Genomic DNA, 18100 nt, shown 5'->3' on the forward strand with positions numbered 1-18100 from the left:
CCTAATCTAACTTTGAAGAGGAATCTGTTTAGAGCAGAAGGATGATCAACCAGAGATTCTGTCCAACCTCTGTGACTCAGTTGATTCTATGACCTCTGACAGAGAAGATGAATTGGTTCAATGCCTTGCAAATAAAAAATAAAATCTTTCCACTAGGATTCACAGAGAAGCTCGATGAATAGGGAATGAATAGTTTCTAGTCTCCTATTAAGAGCAGGATGGCTGTACTTGGTAAGTAAAGGCAAGTAAAAAAAAAATCAAGAATTTAAGAAAGCATGTCTGCACCAATCTTCAGTGACTGCATAGTAACTGACTACCCATTGAACATTCTTTATAGCCTAATATCCCTCTGAGTTATTTTAAAAGACCAACCATTTCCAGCTTAATTGGCTTAATTAATGCTAATAGGATTCAGTGGTGAAAGAGGCAACTACTGCCATGAAACTACAAAGTGCAGCTATGAGAAGAAGTGGGACTTAGATTATCTAGCAGACGATCACAATGCTAAGAAACTTCTAATTGCAGCGTCTGTCTGAGCCACCAGGAAGAAGCAGAAAATCCCAATGACTGAGCAGTAAGGAACATTTCTGAAATGTGAATTCCTGCTCTGGTGGCCCTCTGTGCACGGGCTGGGAAGCGCTGCAGAAGCCCTGAGCCCCCCGTACTTCTCGAGCTGGCGCAGGCGCTGGCGCAGCTCCTGCGTGGCGATGGGCAGCGAGATGTCGGAGGCGATGCTGGGCGTGGGCTCCTTCGCCGACAGGTGGCTGGGGGAGCACGAGAAGTTGGAGGCCTGCAGGCTGGAGGAGCTGCGGCTCAGATCCGTCGGCCACTGCGGGCTGGCATTGGCAGGCTGACTCTTATCAGCCGCGTCAGTCTTTCTATCACTGTCAGTCACTGGGGATGCTGGAGCGGGCTTGTTTGGGTCAGATGTTGGCGAGACAGGAACCTGAGGCTTAAAAGATGATTTTCTTGCATCTTTGGAAACAGATGGCCTTTTAACTTGGGCTGAGTGTTGATGATCTGGAGATCTTGTCGGCTTTTCAAGAGAAAGGACCTGGATACAGGAAAATACATATTGTGTTGCTATTTTGCAGTATACAAATGACAAGAATAATGGTTGGTGACAGGTTGTAAAGTTAGGACACTAAAGCAGGACCAAAACCATTTACAATTGCTAACTCTACACTATGAAATACTTTACATGACAAAGCACATCTCCACCTTCTTCATGGTAACTTCATTTCACAACTGTGAAATTCTCTGTTTATTAAGAATTATTCTCCTCATTATTCTCTTCCCATATTCTACCCACTTCTGGTGTAAATGCTATTTACTTTGCAGTTCCAGCCATCTGGAAAGATATTCTGTAATTTTTTCTTCTACTGTTTTGAAATTTAATTTTACATCACAATTTTTTTCTCATTGATTGTTCTTACTTTCTCTTTTATACGTAGCTTTAATTTATTAATGACACATAAGCAACAAAGTGCTTTAGAAAGAAAAATAACAGAAGTGTGACTGTTTGCAAAGAGATATAGTACCTCATTAAACAAGTAATTTAGATGGAGAAAAAAGACAAACCAACTTTCAGGTTGCAAGTTTTGTTTTCTAAACTCCAACATGTCTAAGGGCTGGTTTGAATTTTTCCAGTACTATGCAGGTACTTCCTTTCCTTATACACTTCACTTTTTAAAACCATCAAAACCTCAGTTCCATTTCTAGATAGAGGCTTTTTCACTGATCTGTAGCCCACTGGGTTCAAAAGAGATTTGAAGGAATTCAGATTCCAAACATGATTTCCAAACCTTAAACCACAGGAGACATTGTTTTTAATTAATGCAGGTGACTATTGTTTCATTTTGAGCATTTTACAGTTTTCAAACGGAATATATTTAAATTAGAGGCTATCTCTGTGTACTGATGCACTGCACACCCAAGGACAATTTGCAGGTGACATCAAAGGAAATGTGCTGGCTTCTTCAAAAGCTGCTAGGAGTCACCACAGGAGTGGTGTCACCATAGCCCTAAATATGCTTTCAGATATTTACAATGGGAAAGGTTTTAGAGTACCCTGAGTGCAATCTTCATGTTTATAGTGCTGTTGGGACCAGAGTTGCTCAGCTGGAATCGCTGATGCATAGTTAAATCTTCACTCTCTAGCAACTGGCTTAGAGGCAGCTTGAAGTTCCCCAAGGAACACTGGTGCTGTTCATCCCTCACCTGAAGGAACACAGAAATTACGTCACTTTGTATCATCTGCTTTGTAAGAATTCAAAGATAGAAAATACATTTTTATTTAAAAACAAAAAATACAAACCATATTGAAAGTAGTTTGTTCTTAAACCAAGTTTCCCTGATTTTAAGATGACATTACATTGAAGGAGAAAAAGACAAATATACTCAATGCCTCATTTCTTCAACCTTTCCTCCTACAGCAGAAGTAACGACCATATCTACATCTACCAGACCTATGAACAGAATAACTACAGGGTTTCCAAACTGTCTGTGTGAAAATTAATTCCCATAGCTTTTAAAGGAAGAGTGACTAAGACAGTCCTCACTCATTTACACTTCAGTCTCTTAGAACTATGTAAAGGACATGTCAACAGTGTAAAGGGATACATTTGGATAAAGTGAATACTTCCTTGGTGTGAGAGGGGAAAGATTCCTACTTCCAAACTGGTATTTCAAATTTAATTTTGGATTTCTTTTTAATTAGAAAAGACAGCCATTAACTATGTTATTCATGTGAGAGCCTTTCTCACATGAATAACATAGTTATAGTCTTTCTTCCTTTTAGTAGTAAATGGAAATAAACATTTCATTGCCTGGTCAAAAAAAAAATACTTTAAGTATTATTTTAACAATGTTCACATTGTATTTAGCCTAATTTCATAACAGCCTTTAATGTGTGACTTTTACTGCTGCAACATCCTAGAAAAGAAAGGTATCTAAAGAGAGTGAGACACATACCTCAACTTCAAGATCTTGTCTTTTTGGATTGTGTACAAAGAAAGTAAAGTTTTCCTCCCATACTGGTTCATTGGTCTTGTATCTAATCTGAAGTTAAGGAAAAAGGAAGTACACAAATTATCAGACAGTTTGTCTAATGGAGGTGGTGTCAAGAGATGAGCACATTTTTCATTTTGGCATTTTATTTGGTGTGTGCAGAGAAGCAAGGTCTGATGAGGAACAGCTGGGGGAGCTGGGGTTGTTGAGTCTGGAGGAGGCTCGGGGGAACTTTATTGCTCTCTATAACTCCCTGACAGGAATCTGCCTGAAGGGAGGCTGTAGCCACTCAGCCTCTTCTCCCAGGCAACCACCAACAGGACAAGAGGACACAGTCTGCAACTGCACCAGGGCAAGTTTAGGCCAGACATTAGAAAAAAATTCTTCACAGAAATAGTGACTGGGCACTGGAATGTGCTGCCAAGGAAGGTGGTGGAGCCACCATCCCTGGAGGTGTTTAAGAGATACTGGATGTGGCCCTTTGAGCCATGGTTTGGTTGATAAAGTGGTTTTAGGTCACAGGTTGTAATCCTTGGCTGCTTATTGCCAATTTCAGTTCTGGTGGCACCTTAGTGTGTGTATATGCTCCATGGTTTGGTAGCCAAATGCCAAGCTCACAGACCCACCAAAGATGTGGAGACAGAGCCAAGCCTAGAGTAGGAACTCACCTTACTCTCCTGTGCCTTGTGTCCGACTGACAGCCAAACAAGTGGGTTGGGATTGCTGTTCATTTTCTTTCCTGACTGGTAAAGAAAAAGCAAAAACTTTGCCTTCAGAATAAAGCAAAACCTCTCCCCTCTGAAGCTTAAATGTTTGCATCTTAAAAATACAAATCATATGCATTCTACTACATGCTTCTCTATTATTCTCAGTGTTTTACTCAGCTGGCTGGAATGGCAGACGGGTGAGTAGCTGGTGAGCACATCAACATGAAGGCATCCAACTACCTGAATATGCTGAAGCAAAATGCTACTAATAAGCAGGAGTTTTAGACTCATTTCCATTTTCTTTAAATGAAACTGGTAAGATGCAAATTCTTATCTTTTAATGAGCATTGCAATCCCCAAAGCTAATGAAGCATAGTTAAAACTGCAAAATGAATATTGCATGCAGATGGAAGATATGAAGAAAGCACAAACTCAGGAACTTTATATACAGTGCTGTAGAACTATTAAACTGGTTGTGGTATCCAACACTGATGTTCCCTACTTTTCAGTTTGGGGGAAAAAGAATATGCACTATAATGTATGTGAGGGATATTTCTACAGTTTACCAAATACTCTTTATTAGAGAATCAACCATCTGCCATATCTGAGCTTTGCTCACCAGCTGTATAGCATTACATCAAACTGTGAAAACAAACAGCAGTTTAGAAACAAATCATATATACAAAGGAACATTCCAACTGTATGTTTCTTTCATGAATTTCAATTTAATCTAACAAAAATTCAATTCAGAAAGAAAATTTAGACATGAAAGTTAATCATCTCAAGCGGGTGTTAATGCAGTTTAAAAAGCCTAGAAAATGTAGGATACATGGTTACTTTGAGTTCTACCCTGTAGAAAAATCAGGTATATCAATAGAAAGTTAGTTAAAATCTTCTTAATGCATGTAAGGTCACAATTACAACCAAGTGATTAAAAATTTTATATTTTTAAATTAAGAAAGGGCATCACTTAGATTTTTTTATCTGAACTTACATTTTGGACATCATACTTCCACTAATAATTCTCAACTTTAATGTCACATACTTTCCTTTAGAAATAAAGCTGTTAAGAAAGCACTCCTTTCTTGGATGAATGCTGCCTTTCTTTTTTTATGAGTTCTAAGAAAAAAATATTTAGTTCTCTAATAAAGCTGAATACAAAGATTTACAGAACAGAAACAAAGCCATATTACACTGCAACTGATGGTGTTTTAAAATAGTAGGTGACATTATCTTCATTTTTTCTTTGTCCACAAAATGATGCTTGAAACTTTCTTCATAAAATGATGAAAGTACAGGAGTTCATAAAAGACCCTGTCACTCATGCTGATATGTAAATAGGAATAATTTTAAATCAAATTAAGCAGGTAGCAATATGCACACACATAGAATGCACCTCTTAGACCAGGTACTGACAGACTTGTTGTTGACAGCCTATTAAAGTCTGTCCCTTGTTCAAGTTCCTCCAGCTGAACATGAGCCCTTTCCAAGTTTGCCTACCAAAAAGCTGGCCTAAATTTCTTTAGCAGTCATATAAAAATGTAAAACCTACTAAAAATATCTAGCAGGAACAAGATTATTCCAAAGCAATCCTTCAGAGCTGAGTGATAAGGTATCACTCAGTATGTGGAAGATGTCTTAGCTTTCATGTCAGCTTCATTCTTTAGTTACTACCACAAATCAGTTCCCAGCACTTTTCCCCACTCTTCCTGAGCAGCCTGCACTCCCCTAATCTGATCTAGAGTTCAAATTACCGCAGACCACAGAATTTTAACAACATCCTGACACTGGCCTCTTGAAATCAAATTCAAGTGAAACAGAATTACACTAAATTTGTATCTGGCAATAGAAATCCCATCCAGTGTTGGAAGCAGAGTGTTGCAGGCATTCGTGCATTTCCAATTACTTTTGTGACCTTAAATGGACAACTATATTAATGTTACCTTCAGGGCTTTCTGAACAGCAGCCTTCTTCAAGCCATCAGGGTTAAATTCTAATGGATTATTCTTTTAAGTCAGGAGAGAATGAACATAGGAAGGGTTAATAAGACATGCAATGAAGCAATTTCACTAGGTTAATTAATTATGACATGACAACATAGGACAAAGCAGGGGGGAAAAAAATCAACCTAAAAAAAAAAAAAAAACCAACAAAAAACCAGAACATCTTTCAAACAAAACAAAATAATGAAGGACCACCACCACAACAACAACAAAAAAAAAAAATCGGACAATTCTTTTTCCTCTTCTCCTCTGGATATTTTATTCTGCTTTAAAAGTAATATACCCAATTTCCCTCTGCTTCTATTTCTCTGCTCATTTTTTTACCTTAATAGAGATAATTCACAAAATATTTTTATTTAATGCCTGATGCCCTATGAACTGCCTTCTTAATGATCCTTTTAGAATTTGTTTGAGCATATTTTCACAACCCAGAAGCTTCTCTGATGATAAGTAAAGTAATTATGCAAAAGAGTCCTTTTGTGGGAGAAATTACAACACCTAATTGATAGGGATTTATATAATGATAAAAGTCAAATTTCTTTAAGCCTCTTCAGAAAAGTGATGCAAACACTGCATGCTAACTAGAATGAAGGTCTGCTACTTTACTCAGTTGAATGAAGACAGGTAAATACACTAAAAATAGGAATTTAAACTGGCTAAGCAGGACAAAACCTCTCACTGCTTTCCATTAAATATGGAAATTTTAGAATTTTATTTTAAGATTAATATATTGTTCTTTAAGTGACGCAATAATGTCTAGAAAAAATTGCATTCACTTTATAAGAAATAATTTCAGAAAATAAGATTTGGAAATAAAACAGACTTCAAGTTATGTACTTATGGCTGGCTTTTTCTTTAGAGACACATTTTTGTTTCAAGGAATAATTCTTTTTTAGAAGCTGTAGATTGTGGCAATAAAAAATTGCACAGTGGCCTTTTAAAACATTCTGGTTTATGAACAGGAACTGGTATTAATGCTTTGCCAAAAGAAATGCCTTTCTGAAATGAAAATCTAAGTGACTAAAATTTGAAGAGATTTAACCTTTATGCAGAAATATTATTTTGCAGTTTCTTTTGGGATGTCATATACTCCAGTTGGCCAAAATATTACAAAGATTCCTGGCATCCTGCTTGAAAATTTCTATTTCAGAATGAACATACAATATCCAGGACAAAATCACAGAATATTTTGAGTTGGAAGCAATCTACAAGCAAGGAACTTATCAAGTCCAACTTTTAAACTTGAGAAACCAGAAATAAGGTTTGACTACTTTTGTGGGGTATTTTTCTTGGACATTATATTTCTTAAAATAAAATAATGGAATTTTCCACAGTGATTTATCTGATACATTAGGAACTTAGTATTGTACTTAGAGAACTTCAAAGATGGAGACTGCACACTATCCCTAGTTGAAACTAATTGAAACTTATTATTCCTCATTGGAACTAATGCTTAACTGGTTTTCATTAAGAAATTTTTAAATCCTCAACACATAAATTTCTTTGCCTGGAGTTGAAGCACTGTTCCCTCTTTTCTGACAAAGATAAAAGTGTCGCTTTGTTTGCAGCAATTGTGGATTCCCCATCCCTGGAATTGTTCAAGGCCAGGTTGAATGGGGCTTTTGAGGAACCTGATCTAGTGCAAGGTGTCCCTGCCCATGGCACAGGGCTTGGAAGGAGATGATCTTCAGGGTCCCTTCCAACCCAAACCCTTCTGTGCTTCCATTATTTATTTCCATGGGCTGAAGTCCCTTTCTCTGCCAGCCATGGTTACTGTCTCTGCCATCATCAGTGCTGTGCTCCAGACCTTAAATTGCTACAGCCAAGATCAGGGCCCTGGTAATGGCTAAGAAAACAAAAAGAGTAGGCCATTAGTAATGGCTAAGATAAGAAAAGGATTAGGCCATGCTTCTCACAGGCTGCAATCCTCTTTTCTACACAGAGCACAGTGTTTTCTTTCATAACAACATGACACAGCATGACTACAAATCTCTTTCTGTAGAAAGATCTCTTTTCAAATCTTTCTTTCTATTTCTGTCCCATATTTATAAGGATGCAATGATTGTCCTCTATAGAGAACCTCATTATTTCAGATGCCATCTACAATTCACCAAAATTATTTTGAATCTTAAACTGCAACTCAACTTACTGGACTATTTTTCCTTCCCATTTGCACCTGCATATTCAATACAAATCTTTCCCTTCCTATCTTATTATTTCAAGGAATTTTAGAAGTCAAAACCAAACCTATGTGATCATAGATAAGGGCAGGCAACCATTGACTCCTGGATATTGAGCATATCTCAATTCCTCTGGAATCATAGCAAGGATAGGCCAACAGGGACATCAGCTGGGGCAAATGTCTTTAAGCCAGGCCTCAGGTTTCAAGGGAAGAAGCTGCAGGTCCATGAAGATGGTGGCTGAAAGGCTGGGAGGAAGGAGACTCAGAGGAGGAAAGGAGATACTCAATATAAAAAGGGAAGGTCTTGCTTTGGGTGACAAAATAGTCTTGGTATGGTTCTGAGTGTCTCTGCAGTAACAGGAAAAGAGGATGGGTTATCCAAGAAATACACTGATAATGACACTGTGGAATTCTCTAACAGCCAGTGACATTTGCAGTAAATCCTCATAACAAATCCATAAATTATACAAGCAACAAAGTGGTTTGTTTTTCAGCCAGCTCTGATTCAATATGATTTGGAGAATGACTCATTACCTCTTTAGACTCACTAAGTGTTGCTTGGGCTATCTCTGTGTGCATCCTCATTGGATAACCAGAAGACAGCCACTACCTGTGAGAGCTCATTTAAAATATGGATAATTTATAAATTTCACAGACACCAAAACTGTTATAAACTATTGATTATCATAAAACTCATGTTACTTCTGGAAATTAAACTAACACAATTCTTATACCTTAACTTCAGCTAAACAGATTTACATGGGTGTATGTCTTGGTGTCACAAACCTAGATTTGCAGCAGTGAATAAACTATCTAGAAAGGAACAGAGATCACTCAGAATTTTCCTCTCGCCATAGGAAGTGAGCTCCCTTTTCAACACTTCCCCAGTAACTCATGTTCCACGTTAGAGACTGGGCTTGCAGTGGGAATGTTTTATAACAGCCAATGTTTAAGGATGCCCTGGGAACAAGCGCAGTCCTAGGGCTGCTGGAGCTGGTTGTATCCCTGGGCTATTTCAGACCTGTCCTGTCCCCTGGCCTTCAGCCACCTCCTCCTCCTCTGCAGCAAGAGCAGCCCCCAGGACACTGCAGAGCCAGGCAGCTCCCAGTGCTGCAGCAGGGAATCCAGACCCAGCTTTCTTTGCTGTTCCACTCTGCCTCACAAATCGACTCAGGGATTTGGAAAGTTTTGTCTGATTTCTAAATAAATGCTCTATACAGACAACCTGTCTTACCACAAAGATCCTAAGATCCACAAAAAACATCAGGGCTACATTCTTAATCCAGCTTTTTTTTAATGATAATTACTTTTAAGATATATCTAGTATAGGTGTAACTAAAAGAAATAGAAACTCCTTAACATTTTTGGATGTTAAGATGATGGAACTGTAGGTTATAAATTGCCTTTCTCATTCCTTTATTTTAAACAAGATTATAGAATGGTTATAACTTTTTAGAAACTTTAAAATTAACTTCTACAGAGAAATGAACAGGATTTTGCTGGGGTTTGGAAAGGTGTTTTAAAATCAAGGATTATGATGTGGCTAGCCAGTTAAAATTTATCTGCACAATCTCCAAAGACAAACCCACCTCTGTCTGGTAAAAAAGATACTTATTCTGAGCAGATTCTCAGTCTTTTTGAAGATACCAAGGTTGTACTTCCAGATGTAAGTGTAAGATACTCAGAGGCTCATCAGTTTTTAATAGTTTTGTAAAATTAAATTCAAGAAAAAAGTATTACTTGTTAGTTCACCCTAGCCTGGATTCTCCCAACTACAGACTAATTTCCAAAAAAGAAAAGGAGCTTGGGAATTTGCAAAACAAGGAGCATCATGAAGTGAGATAGAATTTACAAGGGAATTTATAGTCTGGGAAGCACAAGAACTGCACCCATTTTTAAAACAACTTGAACCAGTGTGGAGAGGTTACAAGTTCTTACAAACATTGAGTGTATCACCTTTTGAAGAAACTATTGGTTGCAATTTAATTATTTTAATTTCTTTGCAATAAAAGCCAACAATTAACGAGCACGTAGTGTGCTAGTACAGTATTCATTTTATTTCTCAATGAATCAGCAATTTAAGTTAAATGTAAAGAGCTTTTACACCAAACTTATCTTGGGTTTTATCAAAAAAGGTTACTTACTTACCCAATGATATGCTGATCAATAAAATTTAAGTAGCCTTTAAAATGCAATAAAAATAGCACAAAAACAATGCACACTTGTTGAAACCATGCAGGAAAACAAATTGCATGCTCTCATTCCACTAGAGTGAGTGGCTTTAGTAGCACTAATCCACACTCTGGCAGAGAAAAGGTACAATACAAATAATACCAGAGAACTCACAAATAGTGCTCTATAGAGTGAGGTAGTGTTTTCACAAAAGACTAGTCCAGATGCTCTCCTCTCTTTTAAGTATCCACACCCAAAGTTTCCCTCGTAGATACTCTTAGGAAGATGGAAATGGAAGGAGAAAGCAGAGTGATGGGATTGTGGCAGAATGAATGCATAAGCAGCTTTACTACACAGAAAAGTTAAGGAAAATAGTCAAAGGATTCCAGAGAAAACAGCAAGAAACAAAAAGTAAATATTTCTCATTACAAATAGTTTCATCCATTAAATAACTTTCTGTAGCACAGCAAGGTGGAATGCTTTTAGAATTTTATTTTTTTCATTAATTATTCAATTATTATTATATATATTATTCAATAATATTAACCCACTTTCCAGGCTCAGACTTGGTAGTTCAGATTTATATGGCAGATCCAACCAGTGTTTACTAACTTAGAGACCAGCCTTCTACACCATTTCTATTTCTTTTCCAGATCAGTCATCCCAGTGTGCCAGAAACTCACAGCTATGATGCAAAAGAAAGGCCTGAGTTGTGGTAACTCAACACTGTAACTCCAACAAAACAAGGCTGAAGGCATGACCTAAAATGTACCAGTGATAAGCATTCACTTAAGGCAATTTTCAAGGTAATTCCTGTAGAAAACTTCTCACTGTAACATTAAAGTGGTGCACAAAAATCTTCAAACTATTAATAAGGGTCAGTGTAATTTTACCCATTCTATTGAATTCTCTGTTCTCCATAAATACAAGCAATCCAAGAGATTAATTTGCTATTTCTCTACATAACCCCTATGACTGAACTTGAGCAAAACATGAGAAACCAACAAATTTCATGTTTTTAGTCTTGTAAATGTTGCTCCATATTAGAATCCTATGGCCATAAAAAAGCTCTATTACTACAATTAACTGCAGTTCCTGTAGAAGTTCCATGACATTTTCTTTCTAGAATGCACAGGAATCTTTTCAGTTCTCCTGCATAAAAGTAATATTCCCATGGCATTTCCCCCAATTTGACATAACTGTGAAGCCTTTTGGTCTCTGGTTTTGGAAAATTTGATTTAACACAATATCACATTATTCTTTTGTAGTAAAGTTGTACATGGAATTTGCAATTGTTCTATGTTACTTTCTGTTATATTCTTTACACTGGAAAGAAAATTACTTGAAGTTAAATACTGAGTCATTTGTTGCAACTGCTTTTCTGGGCTGGTAGAGGAAGAAGAAAGAGGATTAAACAGGTCCCACTCTATGGCCATCATTCTCCACCCACCCAGGCAATTCTTATACTGTAGACAGAATATCAAATGCAGCAATAGGAAATTTGGTATGCTGTTCCCAAATTTCCTAATTTATCTGCTTCGTGCAAAGAACTCCTCCTTTCTGTGCCCTAGAGTTCAGAGATCTACTGATTAAATGCACTGAAATTAAAATACTGTCTGCAAAAACAGGCAGAAGTTGAGACTTGCAACCTCATCTTTCCCAAGGAAGGAGACAATGTTAGAGAATGTTTGTTTAAAACAAACAAAAAAAAATTATGACAAAGCCTCAGTATTTGCTGGAGCATGTAAGAGAGAATCAGAGCTATGTAGAAAAGATTGGAACTGGTGCAGGAGAGAACTTTACATCACTTATTTTAAGTAAGAGGCTTTAGTGTATTTTACCAAACATTACCTTTGTGGCTGTTTCAGTAAAATTCAGTAGTTGAACACGAAGATACATAAATCGGTTCAACTGAATCTAGTACACAAAACAGATGGCAGACAGACTTTTTCTGTCTGTTGCAGTACTCTGAAACTGATACTAAGCACACCATAATTCTATTCTGTTCCTGCTTACTCTGTACTGTAGTAATTTGAATTTCTTTTCTGCTAAGTTACAGATTTTGCCTGAATTCAATATACAGTGAGGTTAAAAAGGAAACATGAGGATTCCAACTCTATTCCAAATGAGTCTTTTTAGCTTTTAAAATAGCCTAGAAATACCACTTCCAAACTCTGCTCTATACACCCTGGAACAGACATGAAATCACTAGTCAGTCATGTAAATTGTTTGGGCTACTAAGGTTTTATTTGTTACCACTAGGATTTAACTTAATTTTAACCCAAGTTTCAGCAGAAAAATCTGCAAAATGCATGCATAAAAATCCAAACCTTCAAAATTGTATTCTCTGATTAATATTTTAGTCATCACTTCCAGAACCTCTCATCTAATAGCAATACTGAAAACCAGCAAAACTCAGTTAAGTTTCACTTATCTCTTTACGGTAGGGTTAAATTTATTATTGCTATCAATTACAACCAGGAACAGTACTTTACTAACCTGAAATAAACTCCAAAACACGTTATTTCAGAGTCCCATAGGATAAATCCATAGAGAGAAAATGATTTATTTTTATGTTTTGCACAAGCAAATAAACCACCCTGCAAAAAACAGTCTGATAGAAATCTCATACAAGTGTTCTGGCACTGTAAAATCAAGTGCACAGGATTGACTTCATGGTGAGGACTTCAGTACCTTCAAATCTCCAGCAATACCCTAAGCCAAAGCAAGCAAGTTCACCTGAACTTATGGAAGTGGGTTGTTTCCCAGTTAGTTCCTTAAAATTCCTCATGCTAATCCCATACCATGTATGGAAAACATCATGGAATAAAAACATGCAGCCTTTCAAGTCCAGGAAAGGAGCATTCTTTAAAGAAAAACCACACTGATTAAAGAATAATGTTTTATTAAATATATAGCTAAAGACAATGCTACTAAAAAAGTGGACCTTACATTACACATCTTGAAAGGAGAGGAATTATAGAGAAGATGGCACAATGTGTGTTAGTAAAGCAGTGTCACACTACCAAGCAAGACATGCTGGGAGTACCCAAGAGACTCTGAGACAGAAGGGTATCCATGAGAACATAACTTACAGGCAGATTTCTTGCTGAGTCCAAATACAGAATAAGCAATGCAGAGGAAAGCCCATCATTAGCTTGGTCTTTGTCAGCTCTAATGCTTGTTAGCACCTAAAACAAAAACACACTGTAAGCCTTCCTGGAAACCAAGTGTTACTATTTCTGTCTCATATCTGAAAAAATAAAAAAAAAAAACAACAAAAAACCATCTTCCAAAAAGCAAACATTCACAAATTCAGAGCATGAAACATAAAAAGTAAGTTTTCAAGACTCATGCAGACATTTCAAAACCATTTGCATGGAAATTTGCACCCCATTTCCTACTTATATTTTTTGATCGGACAGATTGTAATATTATATCCATCTTTATCTCCCAAGTGATGAAATGTTAGCAGACAGACAGCTTGGAATAAAGCTGTTACTCCAAATTCACAGCAGCTAGAGATCTGGTTACACACTTAACAAATAAACAAAAAAGTCACAACAAATCACCCCAAAACAATTAAGATTAGAAGGAAAGTAATGTGTTCCTTTAATACCTTGTCTAGATTGTCAGCAGTTGGCATCAATGTGAGCCATTCCAGTTTTAAATGCAACTTTCCTTTGGACACTTCATCCAAAGTAAACCACTGAAAATTAAGCAAAATAATGTGAAATAATCTGGCAAACAAATCTATGATTGCAATTAGTTCTTCAGGACATTTAGGAAGCACTAAAGTCTGCTAAGAATCTCTCAGAGCTGGAGTCCACATAACCTGAAAAGATCTGATCCATTAAAAGGTCATATTTTGCATAAAGTATTACAATACAGAATGATAAAACCACCTAGACAAACATTATACATTATATATAAAAGCATCTTTAAAATACCAAGAAAATTCTTAAAGTTCTGTAAAGATGTTCTGGGAAAACAAACCCTGCACAATGTTCCTACAAAATCTCTCTTACATATAGGATAAAAATTAGTCTGCCCAGCAATTAACTATTCTCTTGCAAAAAAACTTCTCACCAAATATCTAAATTACTATTTTTTGCATTTGCATAGGAGTAACCTTAAAACCTCAAGACCAACAAAGAATGTCATTATTTTTCAGATTTCACCAGTTCAGATAGCTCTTAAACCACTGTACTGATCATCAGGGCATGTATTTCATGTATTTCTACAGCATTAAGGTTATTCTTGCACATAGAGGAACTATGCCCAGGAAAAAATAACCCAAGAACAACAACATGTACAACATATGGGCCTTGTTAAACCAAAAATGACTGAACTCCATTACCTCATCTAGAAGACGCTCCTTTTCAACTTCAATTAAATCAATCATCAAACTAGGAAAATGGAGAAAAAGAAGCAGTATTTTAGCCAAGAAACAAAATATCTAGCACAGAACTCAAGCCTCACCCTGATTATCCACCACTGACATCAAAAGAGCAGAATATTATTCTTTTAGCCCCTCAGAAAAGAAGGAGCAGAGAAGGAAATGGCTGAGCAAAGATGAGTGCAGGGTTTCAGGAAAATGCCTACAACAGAGCCCATTTTGTAACCATGAGGGAACAATGTAACTCACATGTGTATGACCCAACTCTCAAAACAGAGAGCACATCCAAACTACCCACTGGAAATAGCACCTGTGACCAAATTCATGTTTTGGCAGTGTCTGGGAGAATTCTAGTTCACACAAGCTAAAAATGTAGCAGGGAATCTGCTAAAAATTAAACAGAGCAGACACCTGCATGCCAGTGCATGAACATTTGTCTGGCTTCTTATTTTATTAATACTGATGTACACATTAGGTCACTTCCTCCCACCATCACTTCAGTGTAAGATTAGGGAAGTGCAAAGAAAAAGAAACCTTTGCACTGCCTACTTCTTAATTTTAATGAGAAGTAGGTACTGTTGCTCCTGTTAAGAGAGGAGGAGCTGGAAAAACAAGGGAGTTCTACTATGGAAAGCAACAATGAGAAGTTCCAAAACTCGACAAGAAATAAAGGTGACAAATTACTGGAGAAAGAAGCTGGCTAAACCCATGAAATGTTTATGAGTGAACACCTATGGCCTATGGAGTCAAAGAGTGAGTCATGTTTGTAAAAGCATTACAGTAATTTTTTTCCTTTAATCAAATAGTTAAGATCAGCTCTTCAGAGGAAAAACAAACTCAAGACAGTCATTTAGAAGCTATGAAGATGAAGAAGATACAAAGCTATAAAAGTATATTAACTTTGCCTGAAGAAAGAATTAAGACTTAGTGCTAGCTCACAGACATTAAAGAAGCTAGGGCACAATTCTGGGTACCCACAATCCTCACCTGCTTTTTTCAGAAAAGATGTAAACATATAGATGTGTATATACACACCCAGGCACATTTGCATATAAATGAATTTACACATATGAAGTAGTTAGGAAACTACTTACTACCAAGACAATTGATTTATAAATACAATTAGATAGCAGAACAACTGCAATAAAATACAAACAATAACTGAAGAAAAATTACAATATTTAATCTCTTTCCAATGCATACAAACATATTCTCCATAACATTTACCTCCCCAGGAAGTCATCTTTATCTGGATCTTCATCAAAGAGCTCAATCTCTAGCTCCTGTCCTGGATGTTCATACACTAAGGCCTGGAAGTTCAGTGAGAGGGCATTATCAGTAAAACTGACCAGCTTGGTTAAATGGCATAATAACAGTAAAACACTGAGCTGCAGTAACTTTGTACAGTAAAATACATTAGTAAGCAAATGCTTTTAAAAATTTCAATTTAATGAGTAGAGCAATTTTAAGAGCTTTTCAGATAAAATTTGTCAATGTTGGCTCTAAAAGCCCAAACTAATTTTTCAGAATTACTGATGCTCAGTCTAGACAAAAAAAAAAAAAAAAAAAAAGGAAAAAAAAAATGTATGTAAATAAAGGGAGAATTTCTGTTTTGTTACAGAACTTTGGGCTTCTAGTGGGAGACATCAAGAAGCTCCTTAAGCACACCCCTTAATAACCTCTTTAACAAAAGAGGATATTTCTTCTTTTTTTTCTTACATAAAAAAGAACATAAAACAAGGTATTTTTATTGGTTATACCTCATAAACTTCATTCCATTTTGGATTGAGATTTTCTTTGATGACCTTGCTTTGGAAAATTTGGTTGCCCACACGGATGATTCCATAAGGATCTGACTTTCCTTTGACAATCCCTTTCAGATAAGTATCTTTCCCCTCTAGGTCCTGAGCTTCAATAAAGTGTATCCTTAGAACACCCTGAAAAAGGAAAAGATGAGTTTGTATAGTAATCTGAGAGCTTCCATGTCATCACAATTTACACAAAGATGTTTTATAATTTCCATTGTCATTTCCTTAACATGAAAGTTATTCTGGACATACTGTAAATAGAAGATATCAGTGATGATCCACACACTCAACAGACCTAGCACTCAAGAGACTCCTGAAAAGAAAAATTGTCATCAGCCATCAGAAACATGCCAGTTACATCAAGAAATATCAGGTTTCTGGAACTGAGTAGCAAAAAATAGCAACAACTGTTTAGTGAAGGACACTAATAGTAATTTTCCACCATAATGTAAAACACATGCTACTTTTTTATCTATAGTTAAACTAGATTGTAGCAATCTAGTGATTGTAAAAGTAATAAGTTTAAGATTTTTTTTTAAAGAATAAATAAATGAATAAGTAAATAAATCTTTCTTGGTGGCTTTTGAAACATTAACTTCACAGAAATTGTTTATAAATTAAATCAGTTATTATCAGTGATTGAATTCACAGCAACTTGTACCAGTGCAGTAACTGTATTTCAAAATTCCTCCAGATTGCCTTGAACAGTTACTACAGAAGAAACTAAATGCCCAATTATTGCTGTTGACAGAAACCTGCTTACCTTTGGTATAGGAAACCTCAGCTGAGCAATCTGCACTTCACTGACCAGGGGGACTGTAATTCTATTGGGAAGGACCAAGTAGTTGGATATGATATCCAGTATTATTGTATCTGATAAGCCACTGTTGGAGAAAAGAATCCTCAGTTACTTTAAAAAAATATTCCTTTTGCTGCTTAACAACCTAAATGGAGAAAATATTTGCCTTCCTGGGAGAGCAGAAGACACATTTGGTTTGTAAATGTAAAATAAAGGATTCTTGCCCAAACGGCCACCAGGTGGAAGCAGCTGACACCGAACAGCAGAGACCACAGGGATGAATACAAAGTTCCCATTTCCCTGCCACAGCCAAATTTCCCCCTCACCCTTGCCTTTTATAAGCAGCCTGGGTAAAAAGGAATTGCATAAGTGCTCTTGCCTCTAACACATACAACCAAGCAGATGGTAACTGTTTAATTACTTTTGTACTTCAATAATGATTTGTCTGTCCTTGCAAGTTTGGCTGTCCCTTCCTGAATTGTTATGAAAGCACTTGTCCTCTTGAGCTGGGAGGACCATCACTTAAACCACAGACACACAGAACACAATGTGTAAAACACAGTAAAACGTAGCCTAGGGAAGCAAAACTGGTTCTGTTCAGTGAAAAGGGAGTGGCAGTGCAACCACACTGGTAATGAATCACATAAAACCCAACCCCACACCCCTCCACAAACACAGAGAAGAGAGAACAATTTCCTAAGCTACAAGGTCACCCAGCTCAGGTGTGAACTGACAACAAATCATTGTCACACCAACAGCACTGGTTGCACACACTGCCTACGCAGGGAGAAGGCAGAACACAGAGCACAAGCACCCAGGACATCCCAGGAGGATGCCCAAAGGTTCAGAGAGGTCATTACAATAATACTTGAGATACTTTGAACTGCAGAGGGACATTCTCACTAAAGCTGGTGGAGCTGTGAATTCTCCTAAATACACACCATGATTCTTCTTTTACAGTCTTTGTCAAATCAAGATGCAGATAATGTTTGATTACTTGGAACATTTTTGGATGAAGCAC

The 18100-nt window shown here is 36.8% G+C and overlaps 1 protein-coding gene across 3 annotated transcripts in view; it reads right to left on the minus strand.

Moving 5' to 3' along the window:
* Positions 1-18100, minus strand: part of ESYT2 (extended synaptotagmin 2) — a 79455-nt gene that overhangs the window by 7877 nt on the left and 53478 nt on the right. Inside the window, exons 8-19 of one of the 3 annotated variants that reach the window (XM_059469337.1) lie at positions 17044-17164; positions 16233-16409; positions 15700-15782; positions 14434-14482; positions 13693-13782; positions 13169-13264; positions 10248-10349; positions 5660-5722; positions 3678-3752; positions 2974-3060; positions 2071-2220; positions 666-1054 (exon numbers count right to left, since the gene is read on the minus strand). In XM_059469337.1, coding sequence (XP_059325320.1) covers positions 666-1054; positions 2071-2220; positions 2974-3060; positions 3678-3752; positions 5660-5722; positions 10248-10349; positions 13169-13264; positions 13693-13782; positions 14434-14482; positions 15700-15782; positions 16233-16409; positions 17044-17164 — 1482 coding nt within the window. The remainder of the gene's footprint in view (positions 1-665; positions 1055-2070; positions 2221-2973; positions 3061-3677; positions 3753-5659; positions 5723-10247; positions 10350-13168; positions 13265-13692; positions 13783-14433; positions 14483-15699; positions 15783-16232; positions 16410-17043; positions 17165-18100) is intronic. The other 2 variants (XM_059469344.1, XM_059469353.1) reach the window with 2 other exon arrangements.

Source organism: Ammospiza nelsoni, chromosome 1 (assembly GCF_027579445.1).
Source record: "Ammospiza nelsoni isolate bAmmNel1 chromosome 1, bAmmNel1.pri, whole genome shotgun sequence".
NCBI lineage: Eukaryota > Metazoa > Chordata > Aves > Passeriformes > Passerellidae > Ammospiza > Ammospiza nelsoni.